General features: G+C 36.6%; 1 protein-coding gene across 1 annotated transcript in view; it reads left to right on the forward strand.

Annotated features, from left to right (window-relative positions):
• Positions 1-16308, forward strand: part of LOC107595473 (AP-2 complex subunit beta-like) — a 45212-nt gene extending 28904 nt beyond the window's left edge. Inside the window, exons 3-4 of the mRNA XM_016285882.1 lie at positions 4436-4590; positions 14918-16308. Of these exons, the coding sequence (XP_016141368.1) occupies positions 4436-4590; positions 14918-14992 (230 nt within the window). The 3' untranslated portion in view covers positions 14993-16308. The remainder of the gene's footprint in view (positions 1-4435; positions 4591-14917) is intronic.
• The last annotated feature ends 5386 nt before the right edge of the window (positions 16309-21694 follow it).

Raw genomic sequence — 21694 nt, forward strand, 5'->3', positions numbered from 1 at the left:
ATCCTCACTTACATAAATGAACTATAGTGTCCTGCACCCACTAGTAAAAAAAAATATCAAAAATTAAATCTGGTCTCTGAATCATTTTTGGTTTCACTGTATATCCTTCGGTTATTTTCACACTTAATTATGCCCATTAAAACTTATTTTACAAGTTTTTGTTACTTTCACTGTTCATTTTTTTGCTCTATGGTACATCATCTTTAATATAATAGCATTATGCAGCGGCTTAGTACTGTAATCACGCGCTTTGCTGTAATAATGCAGGGAACCACTCGTTATAAATCTCCTAACTGTGATATTTTCAGAAATAGAAGTCGCGTTTTTTCATCTGAAACGTGCTGCGATTTATATTCCAAAGCCTGCAACAAACACTCAAGCAAGCAAAACACACGCAACGCCTGCACGTGTTTGTACTGATGCAGAATGAGAGGACAGTAGTACAGCCTAGCGCATTTCACACAGGCTGCTAGATTCACTTTCGCTAGAAAGTCGTGTATGCCTAAGGTTGAAAATAAATGATGTTTATAGTGAATGCCCCTATGAATGGTTTTACTTTTACGATTTTGTTGTAATTCAAATGATGCGTGTGCTAAGTGAGCGAACATCAAAGATCACACAACAGAATTACGCTCTCTCTCTCGCTCTCTCTCTCTCTCTCTCTCCCTACCGTTAAATAACTTGTGCATTGTTTTACTTACTTGTTTTTGACATATCAGACCGAACTACAAACTTTCCAATGATGTCTGTGAGAAAGGAATATTCACTCGACAAGCTCGCACATCTGGCTCAATCCACTCAGCGTGCTTTGTTTATTAGCTCGCTCACATCAGCTATACAGGCGTTAATACTGAATATTTAACATTTATATTCATTGCATACGTATACTTCGTAGTAGACATCCTTAACTCCTTTCTGCTGTCTGTTGTCAGTGTTTCTTTGTTTGTATATGGAGCTTATCACATGCTGTGTGGTATCGACGTTTGGTATCGGGGCATTTTAACGAGTACGAGTACAGGAGGCCAGTATCGGGCCCGATACCGATACCAGTATCGGTATCGGTGCATCCCTACCGATAACCGATATATATGGCTGGTGTAAAAATTTAAATTAATGTCAAAATTAAGAATAACAAGGGTTCTGACAAAAACTCCCTTCACTGGTGTTGGTTGTACTTCTTACTCTTGTCTTCTTCCGTGCATCCATCTACAATAAGGGTAATATAAAGAGAGAGTTAAAAGTGGGGCCACTGTATGCTTCATGATTAAGCCTATGAATACTGTACTACAGCTAAACAGCTTGGGGAAATGTAAGTATTTGGCTTTAATAATTTACATGTTAGAAATGTATGTGTAATAGCATAACCTCTCATAATTCTTCATTGGTTCTTTTCTGATGCCTAAATCATAACCTACAAGAGGTGACTGTTTGATTCATCATCTAATGCACATCAATTGATTAACTTAAAAAAAGCACAATGTATGTAATAAGTGTAACCAATTTAATTGTCTTCCTAGCTCCAATGTAGAAGTTGTTAAGAAGACCGCGACTATTTTAATGAAACTATAACACTAATAGCCTATTTTAGGCAAACTTGGTTCAAAAGCCTATTGAAATGTCAAAATTTTTGTCATCCTAATCTTAGCCTACGTGACCGTAATTTTCATTAGTTTTATTTACAGTGCAGTGCAAATGAAGTCATAAAACATTAATTTCATTTGAATTTCATTTCATTCATCTTTTAATCAAATGAGAGTTAAACTCTATTTTTGGCAAACAAAGGGGTTTACTATTAAAATTAAAACATGGAAGAAATAGCGTATTGTGTGATTATTCTTTTAAACAAATGTTGTAATAATTGTAGTAGTAGTAGTAGCTAAACCGATCTTTTATTTTGACGGGTTGCCATGAGGACCTTTTAAGTTTCTGTAGCCTATGTATATATGACATGACGATAGTTTTACTCAAATGAAATGGTCAAGTGCTCATGAAGTAACTCCCAGAGCAGTTCTGGGGATGTTGTTCATGTATTTATGTCCTCATTTAGTGAGACGGCAGATGCTGAAAACACTGCGAGCGTCACGTACTTCAGTATGTGTGTAGTAAACAAAACCGCACGTCTGTGCCATTCACATATACCGAGACACACAGAACATGCAGGATTCATATTTAAATAGTCTTTTTGCGGCTTAATATTTACAGATACTAGTCCAAAGTACAAGTCGATTTAAGTGTACTGACCTACTTTTCATTACTTCATCCAAACTTTGACAAATTCTGTGACATTCTGCATTATACAGTAAATTCCATTTATATGACTGGATTCCGAGATTCCGTCTGCGTTTTCCCCATCACGGAAACCATAAATAGATAATATTGAGGTGTTTTGCAACTTCAGTGCAAAACACCTTTTGTGATTTATTGCAACTTCAGCAACGTCTGCTGCTGCCTTAGAGAGACAACTGATGCGCTGAAGCAGCTCCAGTTAGCATATGCTTTCATTGTGAGTGCAAAACTTTCAGTGCCTTTAACCTTCCACGCTGATTGGTCGGACTTGTGACTCCCAACAAATCAAACTCCCGCCCAAACTCCAAAACGCAGACTCAATCAACCATAACAACACGCCCCATTTTTATAGCATCAAATTACTATCTAAAATCAAACTTATCACAAAAACGAACAATTTGACATATCAGCGTGATAACAACTACCTTAAATGACCAAAACCATCTTTCGGAAAACTGTATTGGAAGCGTAATAAATTTTTTAATTTTGACTTAAGTCCCATTCGTTTACATGGAGAGGGCGGGATTAATGACATGTACTGCAGCCAGCCACCAGGGGGTGATCAAAGAGCCCACAGCTTCACTTTTCAGGACGTGTGAGGCACACCCGGTTCCGACAGGCTGCATCGGAGCCAGATAGCGTGTTTCAAAATGTAATTATTTTATCGACAAATCGGTTTTGAAAATGACGATACTGATAATCATAAAAATACTTAATATCGGCGTCGATAATCGGCCAGGCCGATAATCGGTCGACCCCTACTCAGGAGTTTCATAGTATTATGTGTAAAGTAGTTTTAGGACAGTCGGTTACATGCAGTAGATTACCTTCTAATGGTAAAAAGAGGTTTTTGTAAACATGTTATTGTTTTTGCTTATTATTATTATTATTATTATTATTATAAATTTTAAGTTTACTTCGTTTGTTTTTTGGTGTGCCCCCCAAAAAAGAAAAAAAAATTAGAAGTTAAGATGTGCAGACTTTCTCTTTCAAGGAAATGGACCAATAAACTGTATTAATTATTTTTTAAATTTATTTTATTATTAATCACTAATAACTTATGACTTGTCAAGACAAATTTTTGTACAATAAAATATCCTATGTAATGAGAATGTCACCCAAATTTTTCATTTTTCTGTCATTTTTCAATAGACAGAACTGAATGACAACAGCGAACAAGAGGGAGAATGTGAGCACTGTGTGTTCAGGCACTGCCGCAGCCGTTCTCGGCGCCGTCAAAATAAAAGTCAGACGCGCCATCAAAATAAAAGTCCAGCCTCGAACACATCGGCCAAACAGAAAAAATTATCGGCCGATGCCGATATTTGAAAAATGGCAGATATCAGCCGATATATCGGCTTTGGCGATATATCGGTCGACCACTATTAATAATCACAAGTAAACTTTATTTTAGATAATGCCAATGTGTGTGTGTGTAGTGACTCCATTTTTACTTTAGATTGGGAAAATGTATTTTTATTTTAAAGTATTCAAAATTCATTAGAATAATTTTATGATTATAGGCAAAACCTTTTTTTCCACCCAAATGACAAGAGAAAGATGAATGGCCTTTTTTGAGGACGAGACAATTCTGTATGTTGCTGCTCAAATAGAATCAGAATCAGAATGAGCTTTATTGCCAGGTATGTTTACACATACGAGGAATTTGTTTTTGTGACAGAAGCTTCCACATAAAAAATAGAACAAGTAAATAAGGAATAAAAATATATAAATCAACAATTGTATGTGCAGGTATATTACAATAGACAGTTTTGTATGTACTTCAACAAGGAAGTAGAGATTAGTGAATTTTGGTTCATTATGTGCATTCACTTGTGCTAATAATGCTCATACTTTGCATACTGTGCTAATGCTCTTTGCCAACCATAAGCTGATTGTGAAGAAACTGGCAGAAATATATCCATTCTGAGTGTATTCAGTGCATTCATCCATAGTACAAACAGGTTATAGCCATGTAGTATAGTCCCTTCCTGTTTCATAGGAAGTACTCATAACAAGTGCTCATTAGACCATTTCTTGTTGTTGTTGTTTTATGGATAAATTTTAGCTTTTCTTCTGATAACCGTACTCTAGTGAGAGACTTCTGAGAATATCTTGTTGGGTAACCATGCCTCTGTGGTATTGGCAGATACGGTGTCAGGCAAACTGCAGAACAACAACATCTACACCATCGCCAAGAGGAACGTAGAAGGCCAGGACATGCTGTATCAGTCGCTCAAACTTACCAATGGGATCTGGATCCTCGCCGAACTCCGCATACAACCTGGCAATCCCAATTACACGGTAATCGCTCACAGCACAAAGATTGACCAATTGTGTATTCAAACAAAGTCCGCCTCGAGGAGCGCATACCAATTTGACGCAAAAGATCAAAATAAATCTTGTCCCTTGACAGACAAAATGCTTTTGGCATAGTCCAGAACATATTCAAGGACATCCTTCATCCCTAAATTTGACAGAATACTATATTAGCATAAAACCTGGCTTATTTGTCTTTTTGTACACCAATCCACTCCAAGGTTTCAGCACATTATTATATAATTCAGTGCTCTGAAGATCAGGCTTTTAAAACATGGTAAATTTATGACCGTGAAAGTCATGCTTTGTGCTTGCCTAATGCATTAAATGAACAGTAAGGTCAAGAGCAGTGTGAAGCATTCAGAAAAGGCTTGTCACACGACAGGTGGAGTATTGATCCCCATTTTTAGCTCATGGAGCCCCAGCGCCCTTTGATTCTGTCGTATCAAATAATTATTCATTTGTGTCTGCTATTTAACGTTCCTAAATTATCTTCACAAACAGCGACATGCATGACATGCATACATACCATTACATAAGCAGAATCTCAATAAGTGGCGGCACTCTCCTCTGTGCTTTTGTGTTGAGTCAACAAGTTTAATGAACTACATTTAGTCTACTTTTTTATTTTAGAGTGTGGCAGCCTTTGAGAAAACATACAGTCTATAAGTGAATCAGCTGTTTATTTACTAACCACTTTGACAATTCGGCGAGTAATTTGTTCAACTGATTCAAAGACCTTTGAGTGAATCCATTCATCTGAGATTCAGACAACACTAGTTGTGTGCAGCCAATAAGAACAATGCATTAGAAATGATTTATTATCTTTTGTATTATTCTGTGGTTTCCCACACTCAAAAAAAAAAATGCTGGGTTAAAAACAACCCAACTTGGGTTATTTGGCAACCCAGGGCTGTGTAAATATTGGACAGAACACATGCTGGGTTATTTTGACCCAGCTGGTTGGGTTAATGTTTTTACCCAACATGCTGGGTCGTTTTATTCAAGTCAGCTATTGTTTAAAAATTATTATAGTGCTGCCTTAAACTGGGCTGGAAATTAAAAAATCACTCTCAGAATTACTAGAGGCAACAGCAATAATCAAAAAAATGAACATTTATTATTAAACAAGAACACATGGACAAAATACAAGACAAATTAAATTTATTTGGGTGAATACAGCATAGTTTACAATATTACATTTTAAACTCATTTAACAAGCATTTTAGAAATAATAAATGTAACATTTACAAGTAGCATTTTAATTTAAGTGTATTCAACCATTCTCTGTAATCACTTTTAATCAATGTAATCACTCTAATCAATTTCACTTACACACTATTACATAACGAAATAGTGCTAATTCTCGTGCCGGTGTGTCGTCGAAATCTGAGCTGGTGAAGGGCTGCTGTTCGCGGGAGAACTGCGAACTTTAGACCGCGGCCTCGCATTTCACTCGTAGCTGAAAGTGAAGACTCCATAACCTGCCCATAAACAAACAGTACTGAGATTAGAGAAAATAACATCAAATTAAATTAAACTCAGTATTATAACGAATAAAATCCATTTGTTATGCAAGGCAAAAGGTGTTTCCATCATGAGAAGTGACCGCTGCTGACTGACTCGTCCTTGTGTTGCGTTACGTAAAATAATATAATTTACAGCACAGTAAAGACTTTATAAATTAAACAAAATGTATACAAACCTTTATTTCGCTCAAGAAGTGCACCAAATCGGCGGCGCTGAGATCTGCTCTCTCCTGTAGAGGACACAAAAAGGCCACGATCTGACTGTAACGCAGCAGCTGGGTTGTTTCGTCAGAGACAGGATCAGCTTAGCGGTTAGGTAGAAAAAAAATAACCCAGCATTAATAATTACCCAGCAACTTAATTACGGAAAAACTACCCAGCACCTGGGTAAAAAATATTAAAAAATAACCCAATAAAATGACCCAACAAGCTGAACCCAGGATAACATTTTTTAGAGTGTGGGTATAATGTAATGTCATTTTTCTGTGATGCTGTAAAAGATTGAGTTTCAGAGTGCTACAACTGCTTAAATATGATAATGATATTAATAATAAGCTAACAGTAGGGTTTTATATGTCAACATTAGTTAATGCATTATCTAACATGAACTAACAAAGATTAATAATAATAATAATAATAATGTAGGTTTTCAGGTATTATCATAAAATATATGTAAAACTTTAGTTTTTATATACATTTCTCATGTGATAACATCTCATATATATATATGAAAATTTTAGGTTTTTTCAATAAAAAAAAAAAAAATGTATTTACCTTGTTGTAGTTTTAGACTTTTTTGCATTAAACAGAAAAATATATATTTAATAGAATGTCCAAGCTGCACTTTTCTTATGAATGACAATGACTGCTGTCCCTGCTCCCCATCCACTTTCATTGTGTGGGAAAAAAGCAGCATGGACATTCTGCTAAATATATCCTTTTGTGTTTCACACAAAAAAGAAAAAACTCAGACAGGTTTTACATTGTTGAAACAATTTTTATTTTTAAGTGAATCTCTTTAAGGTCCCTTTAAGTGTGGGTACATATAAACATGTATTATTATATAATTCATATCAGCCTATGAGCAGCAGCGACTCTCGATATAAACAGTGCTTCACAAACCTCTCTTCTGGTATCAAATCTGGTTGCATTTTTGAAATTGAGATGCTGAGTATGGAAATGAGTGCTCATCATCCGTTCGAGGTCTGTACTTGCATGTTTTATAATTCATGTGGAGCCAAACAGCAGCGCTCTGCTCGACGCTCTGCCTGGTGAATTGAAATCTCTTTTGCTCAGTGAGGCACAGAACACAGGTTGAGCACCAGCAACAGCGTGACACTGGAGATTGATAAGCTCCAGCTGCACAATTGACAGTGGTTTGTTATAATCATATGAGTGAGGGTGAGACAAATTACAGCATCATATTCAACTGTTTTTAATGCTTGTTCATACAACACAAAGCACTTGGATAAAACTGGCTTTATGACAAGCTAGACAGAAAATCCCTCTTCAGATCTTCACAACTCGCTGCTAAGCATGCAGTGATGTGTAAATGTGTGTTTGTGTAAGAGAGAGTGTGGACACAGCAGATGGTCAGCGTCTGAAACCTGAAAAATGCTGCCTGTGCAGGTAGTGAAGGGATGGAAATCGTAAAGAATTGAAAGGTTCTGGATTTGATTCCGTTAATTCTTCTAGTACTTTGAAGGGATAAATATTTTGTTTATTATATATATATATATATATATATATATATATATATATATATATATATATATATATATATATATATATATATAAAAGTAATATAAATGCAGTAATTTATATATTAAACAAAATATAAAACATAAATAATGTGATAATGTGCCATTAATTAGGCTAATATTATTATAATAATAATATTATTAATATTAATTAATATTAATATACTAAATGCTACTTACAAAATGCTTACTGTGTATGGGTCAAAGACGAGACGTCCCATTTTGGTGTCTGCATCAAATTAAATTTACAAAATTGATTTTATATACATAGAAAATATATATATTGTGAAAATAAAATGTTAAAAATACGGGTGAAATGTTCCATTCTCATTCAGCATAACATATTTGTATGTAAAAATGGAACAACATTTTATTCTGATATTTACTTTTAAAAATGTATATAAGAATCATACAAAATTTTATATTTTAAATTATTCAAAACTTCTTGCTTGCTCTTGCTTGTTTTAAAGGATAGTGGCAAAGATTTAAAATGACAATGAATTAGTTTTTGGGGCTGCACTGTGATCCTTAAATAGAGACTTTTAATGTCATCTAATGGTTCTTGTTGTAAATATGCCTGACAAGATCTTTTGTTACATAAATTATTGTTACACTGAATTACATTTTAACAATTTTTTTCTGCAAGTCAGTGTAAAAATGTATGGTAGTCATTATTTTTGTAGCATGGAAAAAGAAAATTTAAAGCCATATAAAACTTTTATTATTATGATGCTTGAAAGCCCCTTTTCATCTTTGATCCATGTATATATATGCAAGTACAAAAGCTGTATGGATTTGATTCAATCATTAGTCATTCTAAATCACTCTTTATTTTGATTCACAGTCTCACAAGAGTCATTCCTTTGAGAATCAGACTACAGTAGTTGCACTGATTGTTTTAGATTCACTAAAAAGAAGCGGCTCACAAAAGTATTTTGTTTGGGAATCGGATAAACAGCGATTACGTTGATTCACTAAAAAGAACCAACTCGTAGTCAGCTCGGTTTCATGCTATAGACTCAGTAGCAGTGTTCTGCTTTATAATTAGTGTAGGAACACAGGCGTCAGGCCACATCCAGATTTAATGTTTCTATAGTATTGTTTTTGTGAAGGCAGCATAGATGTATTGCTCACTGCCTCTGATTTCCCACAATCCTGTGTGTATGGTTGGCAGTTGGTGGAAATAATAAGAGTGGCATCTGATGGAAGAGTTGAAATAATTCATGAATGTAATTTCTTTCAACTGATGATTCCATTTCCAGTGAGAAATAAGCATTGTAGTCCTTAGGACAAAAAACATACAAAAATCAGTCTCAACTGACTGACCAGCTAGGAATCTGCTTTCAGTTTCAGCAGCCAATGGACTCTATACATTTCTGGTGGGAAGTTGGTGGCCAAATTAAGATTAAAGAGCTAAATAGATTAATCTGTTGATTAGCAATAGACCCTTCTTGATTATTCAGAAGGCATCTGTTCAGCCACCTTTGCTGAGCTTGATTGCCTGTGGCCCCCTGAGGCCAGGTCGGCTCAGTGCGATCAGAAACCCTACCTGATCCCAGACAATTGATTTTTAATGAGACTTCGGCTCTCAGTATTCTGGCAGCAGCTGGCTCCGATCTGAACAGATGATAACTGGACTCCATCGAGCCAGCGCGGTTTAACCTAACAGCCGGTGATGGAGTGCTGTTGTCTGCCAAGAGCCGAGGCCTCTGGAAACACATTCCTCAAGTAGAGGTAACCAATACAAGCCCTGCTGTACGTGGGATTATGTTCTTGGTGGTCTGAGAATTACTCAGTGCAATCAATTGGATTAAAGTCACTTATTTATCTTCTGTCAGTCTGAATATATTGACATTTAAAGGGAAGCGTTCATTGACCAAAAAAAAGAAAGAAAAAAGGTAGAAATATAAATTTTCTGGTTTATTTTTTGTGCCCTTAAATTTGCTTCTCTGGGTGAATTTAGTTGCAATTGCAGTGTTCACAGTGTCATTTTTAAAAGGTCCACTGAAGTGCTTTGAAACAGGCAGCGTTATTGTATGTGTTTACATCATTTGAACTGAAACAGGAAGACATGACGGGACATATCAAGCTGCCCCGTCCCTGTTTTTAAATAGCCAATAGCAGTCGTTTATATCACAGCTTGGGCTAGAGCTGTTAAACTGTATTATGAGCAGTCTTTGAAAGGGTATGACAGCCACAATCTCATCCATATTGCTATAAAATATAGCATTCTGTAGAATTCAAATGGGTCTGATACGTATTGTGGTGTGCGCCGACTCGCACATATGATCCGCTCCATGCTATCGTGTCTCTTGAACGGAGCAGACTGTAAAAATTTCTCAGTTCATGACCCCTTTAATATACATATATATGTATATATATGTACAGTGCCATGAAAAGGTTTTTGCCCCCTTCCTGTTTTGTTTATTTTTTGCATATTTGTCACACGTAAAAGATTCAGATAATCAAACCAATTTTAATATTACGCAAAGATAATGCAATTAAATACAAAATGCAGTTTTTAAATGATAATTTCATTTATTAAGGGAAAAAAGCTGTCCAAACCTACCTGGCCCTATGTGAAAAATTAATTGCCCCTCCTCTTAAATCATGAAAGAACTGTGATTAACCACATCATTTTAGAAAGCTGAGTTAAATTTCACTAGCCACACACAGGCCTGATTACTGCCAGACCTGTTGAACCAAGAAATCATTTAAATAGAACCTGTCTGACAAAGTGAAGTATGCTTAAAGAGCAACACATCATGCCGTGATCTAAAGAAATTCAAGAACAGATGAGAAACAAATCCAAAACACACCAGCAAGTCCACCTTTGAATGGCTCAAGAAAAACAAATTAAGGTTTTGGGGTGGCCAAGTCGAAGTCCAGACTTAAATCCGATTGAGATGCTGTGGCATAACCTTAAACAGTCCATTCATGCTCAAAAACCCTCCAATGTGGCTGAATGAAAACAATTCTGCAAAGAAGAGTGGGCCAAAATGCCTGTGAAAGACTCATTGCCATTTATCGCAAACGCTTGATTGCAGTTGTTGCTGCAAAGGGTGGCACAACCAGTTATTAGATTTAGGGGGCAATTATTTTTTCACGTAGTGCCAGGCAGGTTTGGACAGCTTTTTTCCCTTAATAAATGAAATCATAATTTCAAAACTGCAGTTTGTATTTACTCGGGTTATCTTTGTGTAATATTAAAATTTGTTTGATGATCTGAATCTTTTAAGTGTGACAAATATGCAAACAATTAAAAAAACAAGAAGGGGGCAAAAACTTTTCACACCACTGTATGTGTAGACCCCCTCTTTTATTACTTACTTTTTACTTGTGTTTTTTTTTTATGAAAATAAAACTTTGCATTGAAGAAAAGTAGATTTTTGTTTGTATATGCTGTCAATTATAGTTCTTGGAAAGAAAATCGGAATCAGCAAAAATCGGTATCGGCAAATCACAAGAAATCGGAATCGGCCAAGAAAATTGCAATCGGTGCATCTCTAATATATATGTGTGTGTGTGTGTGTTTATACACCAAAAATTTTTTGTTGTCTGTTAACATTATTATAATTTATATAACGGTGGGCGCTGTGGAGATTCTTGCCTTTCTGCGGTGCTCACTCACACGGAGACTTGAAATTCGACGCAGTCACAGACAAGACAGTAGTCTATATAAATAGTCTATTTAGTAATTTGAGTTTAATTATACAGTTCTATTTTTTATTTGTTATTCCGAATTGTGCCAAATTTGCCATTCAGCTTTATGAATGAATATGCCTGTTGTATTTCCAGCAAAACGAGTTAAACAGAAATTCAGAAATAGCCTACTCACCTCGAGTTGTTTATGAAGAACAGAAAGTCCATGCTTTTCTCTGCATTTCAACCGTTCTCTTTGCCATGTCCTTTGTTTTCTTTTCTTTTTTTGGACATCACAAGCCATAGCTGCCACAAAGAAAACTATTTCGTCCTCAGACTCCATAGTTTTATGAATGGTGCGAAATGTAATGCTTACGTCAGAGTTTGTAAAATCGTAGTAAATTCGTGTCGTGTGTGACTGCTTTCGTACGATTTATTGGTTCCGACCTTCAGAATCGCACCGTGTACGCCCGACTTTAGAGTTCATCCCACTATCTGATGTGAGCATAAGTATTGGAACAGTTGCCTCACAGTTCTCTCTAAGTGATCAGCTGTGTCCTGTTGCATTAATTCTTCAGATATTAAAAGCAGGGAATGTGTCGTATCAGTTTATCCATTGCTTCTGTATTCTGAGTCTTGCATTTGATGACAACACACACAAACCAAAATGAAGACGAGGGAGCTGACTCTGAGAGAGAAAAGCAAGCAATTTGGATGCTAAAAGAAAAGAGGAAGTCAGTTAGAGCTATAGCAAAAACAAAGGGCATGGAGACCACCAGAGACATCAGCAGCCAACAACAACGACCTGATCGCCTGAGAAAAACAACAGCAGTTGATGACAGACAAATCATAAAAGCTGTGAAAATGACCCCTAAAATATGTGTCTGTAAAATCACCAACAACTTCCAGAAAGCTGGGGTGACGCTTTGGCAATCGACTGTCCGCAGGAGACTTCGACACAGAATTACAGAGGCTACACAGCAAAATGACCAGCACCAAAAATAGAAAGGCAAGATTAGAGTTTGCAAAATCCAGTAGAGATTTGGAACAGAGTTTTATGGACAGATGAAACAAAGATTAATTTTTATCTAAGTGATGGGAAAGCAAAAGTGTGGAGAAAATAGGAAACTGCAAATGATCCTAAGGCATACAGCCTCGTCCATGGTGGAGGTGGTGTCATGGCATGGGCATGCATGGCTGTCTCTGGAACAGGCCCTCTCAATTTTAATGATGACTTAATGTATGATGACAGTAGCAGAATGAATTTGGAAGGGTACAAATCCATCTTGGCTACCAATATTCAAGAAAATGCCACCAGACTCATCAGAAAACGCTTCATATTGCATCAGGGCAATGACCCAAAACACCCTGCCAGTTCAGTCAAGGAGTTTATCAGGGCAAAAAAAGTCTTAGATGGCCCAAATCAGTCTCCAGATTTAAATCCGATTGAACATGAATTTCACCAGCTGAAGAGAAGACTAAAGGCAGAAACTCCCCAAAACAAGCAACAGTTGGAATTGGCTGCATTAAAGGCTGGGAAAAGCATTTCAAAGGATGAAACCAAGAGTCTGGTGATGTCTATGGGCCGTAGACTCACTGTTCTGATTGCACGCGAGGGATCTGCAACAAAATAATAGCTTTTAATCTTACATCTGCCTTAAGTTCATCTGTCCCAATACTTATGCTCACATCAAATAGTGGGATGAACTATAAAAGTGCTGTCCTTTTTATTTGGTAAAACATTTGTGTAGAAACAGCTAATAATAAAATGTGACATTCTGTAGTTTTGTCTCGTATTCATCTTTGAATCATATTTTCAAGTGTCTTGACTCCACAGCAAACAAAGCAATATTCTCTTTACTGTTCCAATACTTATGGAGGGCACTGTATATATATATATATATATACATACCTATAAGGTATAAAATAACTCACATGTATTATCATATATATTCATTTACTGTATATACAAATTGTTCCATTTATTCAAAAGCTGTTTTGCATGTTCTCTTGCACAACCCAGTGTTCACTATGCAAGACAGTAATTTTTGTTTGACTAACTGCATATTGTACAGCATTTTAAATTTAGGGGTCTGAATATTTAGGACCATGTAATAATTCAGTTTTTCTTTTTTAATAAATCTGCAAAAATGTCAACAATTCTGTGTTTTTCTGTCAATATGGGGTGCTGTGTGTACATTAATGAGGAAAAAAAATTAACTTAAATGATTTTAGCAAATGGCTGCAATATAACAAAGAGTGAAAAATTCTGAAAGGTCTGAATACTTTCCGTACCCACTGTATGTATATATATATATGTGTGTGTGTGTGTGTGTCAGTAAGCAACGCAGTAATATAGAACGGTAATTAAAAGCTCTAATGCACACCAGTATGTGTGTGTAATGTAGAAACTAGACGATGTATGATGACGTGTGACGGCATAGTAGTGGTGTCCCAATTCTTAGGGGAATATTTTCACCCCTACCCCTTGACACTCTGTTTCAAGGGACAAGGGGAAGGGGTAGGCGGAGGGGAAGGGGAAGGGGAAGGGGAAGGGGTATAAAATAGAATTGGGATTGGGCCATAATGTAGTGTATTGTATTGTGTAGTGTATATGATGTGGATGTACTTTTAAAAGTTATCCTGTTTTAATGGGAACCACTTAAAAACCACTATAGTTACCGTTTTTGATTTACATCATGCATTTTGGGGCAGTCATGGCCTAATGAATAGAGAGTCGGACTTGTAACCCGAAGGTCACGGATTCGAGTCTCAGGTCCGGCAGGAGTTGTTGGTGGGGGGAGTGAATAACCCGCAATCTCTCCACCTTCAATACCACGACTGAGGTGGGACCCTTGAGCAAGGCACCAAACCCCCAACTGCTCCCTGGGCGCCGCAGCATTGGCTGCCCACTGCTCTGCACTGTTCACGGTGTGTGTGCACTTGGATGGGTTAAATGCAGAGCGCAAATTCTGAGTATGGGACACCATACTTGGCCACACGTCACTTTACTTGTCTGTCTTCACTCAAGGCTTCTTGAAAAGGTGAAAAACAGCTATAACTCCAGTACAAGAAAAACCTCTTACAGCAGTCATTCATAGTACATATTATTGCATATATGTAGCCCACAAGAGTGGTGGGTCATGACCCAAAAAGCTACTCAGGTCTGTTCTGATCGCAAAAATGCCTTTGTCTCATTAATTTTTGATTTTATTTGTAACATTAATAATTGTCAATGTTTGATTATAAGGACTTTTTTTTTCTTTTTCATAAAATGAAACTATTTCTTATTTGTATGACTGTACCTTTGTTGCACATTTTTATTAGAGCGCTCCGCATTTAATTTTAAGTTACTCATTGCTATTTTTTTTTCTCTTTCAGCTCTCTCTGAAATGCAGGGCTCCAGAAGTGTCTCAGTATGTATACCAGATGTACGATGCCATTCTGAAGAATTAAACATCTCTATCATCCTTTTCTCCCTCTACGTATTTGTCCGCAGTATCCAGCTCTCCATGTTTTCTGCCATTGTTTTAAATCCATCTATAGGTACCAGTTTACTCCATGTGCCCACTATGTAAAAATCATGTTCTGTTCTAGCCAAATGTCTTGATGTTGTTGATAAAGTGTTGAAGGGAATTTTGGAACACAGCTCCATTGTGATTATATATTTTTTAATGCTTTGTCAGTACTTCACCTTCACATGCCCTGGATTGGTCATATGCAAAGAAGGAAGAAAGCGTACCAGTTTAATCTATAAATAGCATCAAGGGAATGTAACGAAGCAGATGTCTGGCATACAGAAATGTGATGTGGATGTACTTTTAAAAGTTATCCTGTTTTAATGGTAGTTACCGTTTTTGATTGACATCATGCATTTTGGCATTATTGCTTTTGTTTCATTCTCTGATATGCTGCAGTGTTGCTTTATGCAATTGTACAATGTGCTAGCTATCTGATATTAGCCTTGCATGCTTTGACCAACAGAAAAATGCCACATTCCTTTTAATGTTTTGTACACCTTGTTCATCTTAACCACTGTATGAACATGCCGACACTCCATCAATGTCTTATATTGTTTGAACTGCTATGAATCAACTTAATGTGATTGAAAAGACTGAAACATGTTTTCTATCGATCTTATATAAGTGGGCCATCTGATATTCATTCCCAGACTGAATCCATCCATATGTGATATATTGTGCTTGTGAAAGTGAGTAGGTTTTGTGAGGTAGTTTTTGGTCTCCTTGGAGTTTTAGAAATATCTGTTCAACATTAGTATACAACCTTGCTTAGCTTTGGTTCAAACTAATACACTAACAAATAGAGATGCAATAAAAAATTGCATCAACATAGACTCAGCGATACAAGGATGGATCACTTTTGGACTGTTTAGAGTAGAGTTTGTTTTATTCCCTAAAACTGTACTAGTCTTCATGGTGGTGCTGGTGACTAAATGTGAACTTTTTTTGTTGCCATAGTTGCTAATGTGCCTGTGAACCTGCATGTACGCAGCGTCCAGTAAATATCTGCCAGTAGAACACTTGTGTAAGAAGGTGAAATATTAAGACCGTAACCCTTATATGTGCAAATATGAGTTTGAATGATTACCATGTTGCCAATGTGATCACAGTGCATCTCAATACTGAAATGTGACGTCTGACGTCAAGAAATTGAACAAAACGACTGATCAGATTGTTTCAGATTTATTTTATGGATGGTAATTCAAAATAAAGTCAGCAGTGTGTATTCACCCTCATTATCTTTGTCCTTATGTAATTCAGCTGTATTTCTCAGATCACCTTTTTACTCAAATTATGTAGATAATATTATTTATAATAATTACAATATGATATATAATTATACAGGAATTACAATAGTATTATAATATTATCGATATATAACATCTATCTCACTAAAAGCTGAATGCATCTGTGAGTAAACAATTTCATGTTTAGTGAGATCAGCTCTGTGCTGGAGGTGACGCAGGCATGTCGTAATCACCCAGGTCTGCATCAGAGCCCAAACTGAATACTGAACAGCTCTTACAGCACATGCACAGAGATTTAGGGGGCAGTCATGGTTCATTCTTGAGATGCGTTCGAACAATTTGTAATGGTTTGTCTATGTACTCGTGCGTCATACTGGCGTCTTTGGACGTTGAACATCAAGTCTCTGGCTGTTTGTTTTTTTAGCCACTCAGAAAGGTGAAGTGTGCAACCATGTCTCAAGACTTTCAGTTTCATTACATTGTGCTAAGTGGTTCTCAATCAGGGGGCTGGTGCCCAATGAAGGGCCTCAGCAAACTTTCAAGGATGCCGCAAAATGGCTTAAAATGATTACAAATAAGACAAAAAAAAGAAAGCTTAAAAGAGTAGTTCACTTCCAGATTGAAAATTCTTTCATCATCTACTCACCCTCCACTTGTTCCAAAGCTGTATGAGTTTCTTTCTTCTGTTGAACACAAACGAAGATATTTTGAAAAATGTTGGTATCCGAACAGTTGATGAGCACCATTGACTTCCATAGTCGGAAAAAAAAAATACTATGGAAGTCAATTGTGGTCATCAACTGTTCGGATACCAACATTTTTCAAAATATCTTCGTTTGTGTTCAACAGAAGAAAGAAACTCATACAGCTTTGGAACAAGTGGAGGGTGAGTAAATGATGACAGAAGTGAACTACTCTTTTAACACACACACACAAATTCTAAATAAAACTATAATCATTCTTATTTTCATTTGTTATTTTCCCTCAACAACTGTCATTTTTATTAGAGAAATGGCTCCATACGGTCATGAAAAGCCTGGAATTTTAAAACTGACTAGACCTAAAATAATAAAACCCAAAATAAATATTATTTATAATATAAATATATGTAATGGAAACTTCTATAATATATATGAATTGGCTTGTTGTTAAGTAAAAACAAGCGATGCTTTTGAATATTGTCTTGGACCCAGTTCATAAAGGAGCAAACCAAAGCGAAAAAACATAACTGTCAATCATGGACAGTGGTTGCATGTGATTGAATGAAGTTATTTAGACATGTCTAATTTCAATGGAGTTTACTCAGTTTGCTTTAGTTCATCCTATATGAAATATTTCATAAAGATAATGTTCCCATCATGTAGAACCACTGTCCATGCAACTTCAGCAAAAGCGTTATAATAACATACTAACAAGTTACATGTATATATAACTTCACACATACCACGTTGGATGTTAGCAATCTAAAGATACCAAGGTTTACATCCCTAGCCCTCCCATTAGAGTTGTTTTTTTTATTTAATCACCTTGAAATGTTTTAGCTTGTCCTCGTCAGCCCAAGCACATGCTCCACACTTCGCCAAAATGGTAACTTGTCCCAAAAAACCAACATAAAAGAAAGTGTTTTAAAATACCAACATAACAGAACGTTGGACATTCACAAGTCTCCCTATTTTCTCTTGATAAAAATGCATGAAATAACACTTTATTTCAACATTTTCTCTCCCCATATCCAGTCCCTTGCACAGAATGACGAGAAGTGTCACACTTATTTTGAGCTACTTGATTGAAGCATGATCTTTCAAAATGAAAACACTGATTTAAGCCAAAAAGTTACCATGAAAAGTGTTGAACAGCCAATGAACAGCCATGAACAGCCAAAAACTGTTTAAACTATTACTTAACTTTTTTTTAGGAGTTCCGACATTTCATTGTTAGATTAGATGCTACATTTGACAATGAACTTACTTCGGCGCCATTAAAAAATGTTATTATGTAGTGTAAAGACTAGATATAACCTACTAAATTCGCCATGTTGGCATTGTCATTGAAATGTTTTTAACAGCTAAATGTTATTTGTTTTGTGGTATTTGGAAATATTTGTTCTAAAAGGGGAAATGTACGGTGACCGTGAGGTGACATGTTCGGTTCATGAGTTTAATGCGTAAACAAACCTGTGTGACCATAGTAACCCCGGACTATATGGATAAAACTTTTTTTTTTATTAACATTTAACATTTATTTTTTAATTATTATTATTATGTTAACGTTTTTATATTTACTGTTATATGTGCTTATTTCCCCTTTCAATTCGTGTATCGCTTTACCTAATTAACGTTCTGTATAATTAGCCTATGCTATTAATTGCTACCACATATTTAGCAAATTCTGTAAACGTCTGACAATCATGCCAATAAAGTTTTGACTTTATGATTTTATTTATGCCCTTGTGTGATGATAAATGAGCTTGTTGTGTTTTCATTTACAAATTAACACTATCATATTTATAAATATAGTCTATTAATTAGCCGAAATAAAATGAAATGTTACATTTAAACTGCATTCCAATAAAAATTCCAGTGAACCGAACATGTCACCTCACGGTCACCGTGACATGGAAGTCATTACCTGAACAAATGGGATGAATAATTAGCCATAACCCTGCTCTCTTCTAACAGTACTGAGCTGAAGTCCTGTCGCACCTGGATACATACAGCGACTCTATGAGTGACGTAAAGCGAACAGGTAACAACCACGTGGTTACTTAGCAACAGAAGGAAAGATTAGGTTGCTAAGAGACAGCCGCGGTACTCACAGACTGTTGATACAGAGTGTATTCATGTTCAGATAGTAATGACAATGGGCAATCACGACAGAGTCACTCACACAAACAGAAGCCGTTGAGAGGGGATGATCATTTATGTGAAATTAAATCGGGTATCCATCGATTTTGAGGTAATAAGTGGTATGTCCACGTGCAGCACGTCAGTGTTGAGTTTTCTTGTACAAGCTCTTCATTCGCGAGCTGGTATATTTACTCGCCGGTGTTTACGTTACCGCTCATGACGCGCAGCGTATTTACGCAAGGAGACCGAGAATGCTGCTATGGCAAGCCGTTTGAACATTTATTCTTTAGTAGTTTAAAGGTGCAATAGGTGATTGTCTTTAGAAACATTTTTTGTTATGCTATCTACAATCTCAATTAGGAGTGTCGATGGTCCATTTGAGAGAAAGGTGGCGGTAATGCACTTATAAATCTGCAATCCGCTGTAAAGCAAGAAGAAGACGTGTCACGCGCCGGCTGTGTCGAGGATGCGCTCAGGACAGTTCAGACATTGCAGTGCATCAGAGGTAAAAAACTATATAAATACTGCTCAGTTTCTTGCACAGACCGATCGTTTTGTGTCTTTACACATCAATGTATCGTCACGAGCCGCAGGGTTTCATTTGGTTTTGTTTGTGTATGTTTTTTTTTTTACTCTCAAAGCCGTGATTTAGGGCTGTCGTGGTGAGGGAATTTCCCTTGCGGTAATTTTGAGTGGCTCAATAGTGCAGTATGCGGTATTATCGCCATGCACACACACACACATATATATATATAAATTTGTGTGTGTATGTGTTACGATATAACTAACGAGGTCATATTCAGAAGACAATAAAAATCTCTTCTAATACTTCTATGCTAACTTTTTTATTATGCCACTGATAAATATTAACCTCAATGAATGGTAATACATTGGTATGTTTGGAAAAAATGCAGCCACCGCTGAAAGCAAAACTCTCAAACACGTAATAAGGTCTGTATCTAGGGCTGTCGCAGTGAGGGAATTTCCCTTGCGGTAATTTTGAGTGGCTCAATAGTGCAGTATGCTGTATTATCGCCATGCACACACACACACACACACACATATATATATATAAATTTGTGTGTGTATGTGTTACGATATAACTAACGAGGTCATATTCAGAAGACAATAAAACTGAAACCAAATAGCGTTGAAACGGGAATTGAAGTAAACGGAAGAGAATGACAAAATAACGGTCCACTTAACAGAACATAAACCTGACAATAAGATCGTTAGGCTATCGTTAGCCTATATGTATAACAGTTAGCCTAGTTGTAATCTGATTTTCTAATCTGACTGGACAAGAGACTTTCTATTGATATTTCCACCCGTGCGTTCTAGACGGGCTGTCAGTCAGTGCAGTTACAGTGTTGCGCCACAAGGTGGTGGAAATGGACTGTCATTCAACTACACTGTTCAAAAACGCTGATTCATTCATTCAAAGAGATTAATGAAACACGCTGTTGAAATCATTTTAACTTTGAACGCCACTTTAGAAGGCTCAGCTGACCAGCTCAGACAGAGATTTCACTTTCCTTGGACATGACAACCTATTTTCACAAATATATATGACTCGGCCTGGAGGACAGACGCAAGTAATCGCACGCGCTCAGTCGATCTCTCTCTCATTCACTGTCTGTTTAGGCTTGTTAAGTGCAAATCTACGGAGCCTCTGTACAAATCAGCATGGTACACATTATGTTATCATTACTAACTTGTTTAATATTCAGTCCACATGCATGAAGATTAAAACGAGAAGGGCACAACCTTACGAAAAAATAAAACACGCAAAAATCGCGGTTGCTGCGGTTCTTGCATTCCTCTGCGGTTTGCTCGTCAATAGCGCGGTATTGCGATATTGCGGTTATGGTGACAGCACTACCGCCATTATAAGACTGACAGACTGCAATGGTTTGAGTTAAAAATCTTCGTTTGTGTTCTACTGAAGAAACAAAGTCCCTTACATCTTGGATGCCCTGGGGGTAAGCAGATAAACATCAAATTTTAATTTTTGGGTGAACTATCCCTTTAATACTGTTGACAATTATGGCAAGCAGCAGCAGGAGACAAAATGACCTTTGATGATCCATATTGGCACAGATAAACCAGCAGTGATTTACTTCTACCATCAGCTAGGCAGTTAATGAGGGAATGTTTCCTGATGTCAGTGAGGCTATAACTAAAGATTATTCCCCCCACCCCCCTCCTAATTTATTCCAATTCAAGACCAATACATAATAACTAACTTCTGCTGAGAAACAAAAATTTTAATTTCTTAATTTACAAATAAAAAATAACCAACGTAAAAGATTTAGTAACACAGACATTTGTTTTAAGTGATAAATGTCAACGAGGCTTGCCATAGACAAAGCAGTGCTCTCAGCTTTTTTTCAAATTCAATTAACCTGTGACGCTGACCCGCCTCGGCGCGGTCCGGCGCTCTGATTTTACGCGCAAGCGTTGATTTTGTCTGTCTGTTTCGTTTGTGTTCTACTGAAGAAACAAAGTCCCTTACATCTTGGATGCCCTGGGGGTAAGCAGATA

This window comes from Sinocyclocheilus grahami, unplaced genomic scaffold (assembly GCF_001515645.1).
Source record: "Sinocyclocheilus grahami isolate Dianchi unplaced genomic scaffold, SAMN03320097.WGS_v1.1 scaffold203.1, whole genome shotgun sequence".
Taxonomy (NCBI): domain Eukaryota; kingdom Metazoa; phylum Chordata; class Actinopteri; order Cypriniformes; family Cyprinidae; genus Sinocyclocheilus; species Sinocyclocheilus grahami.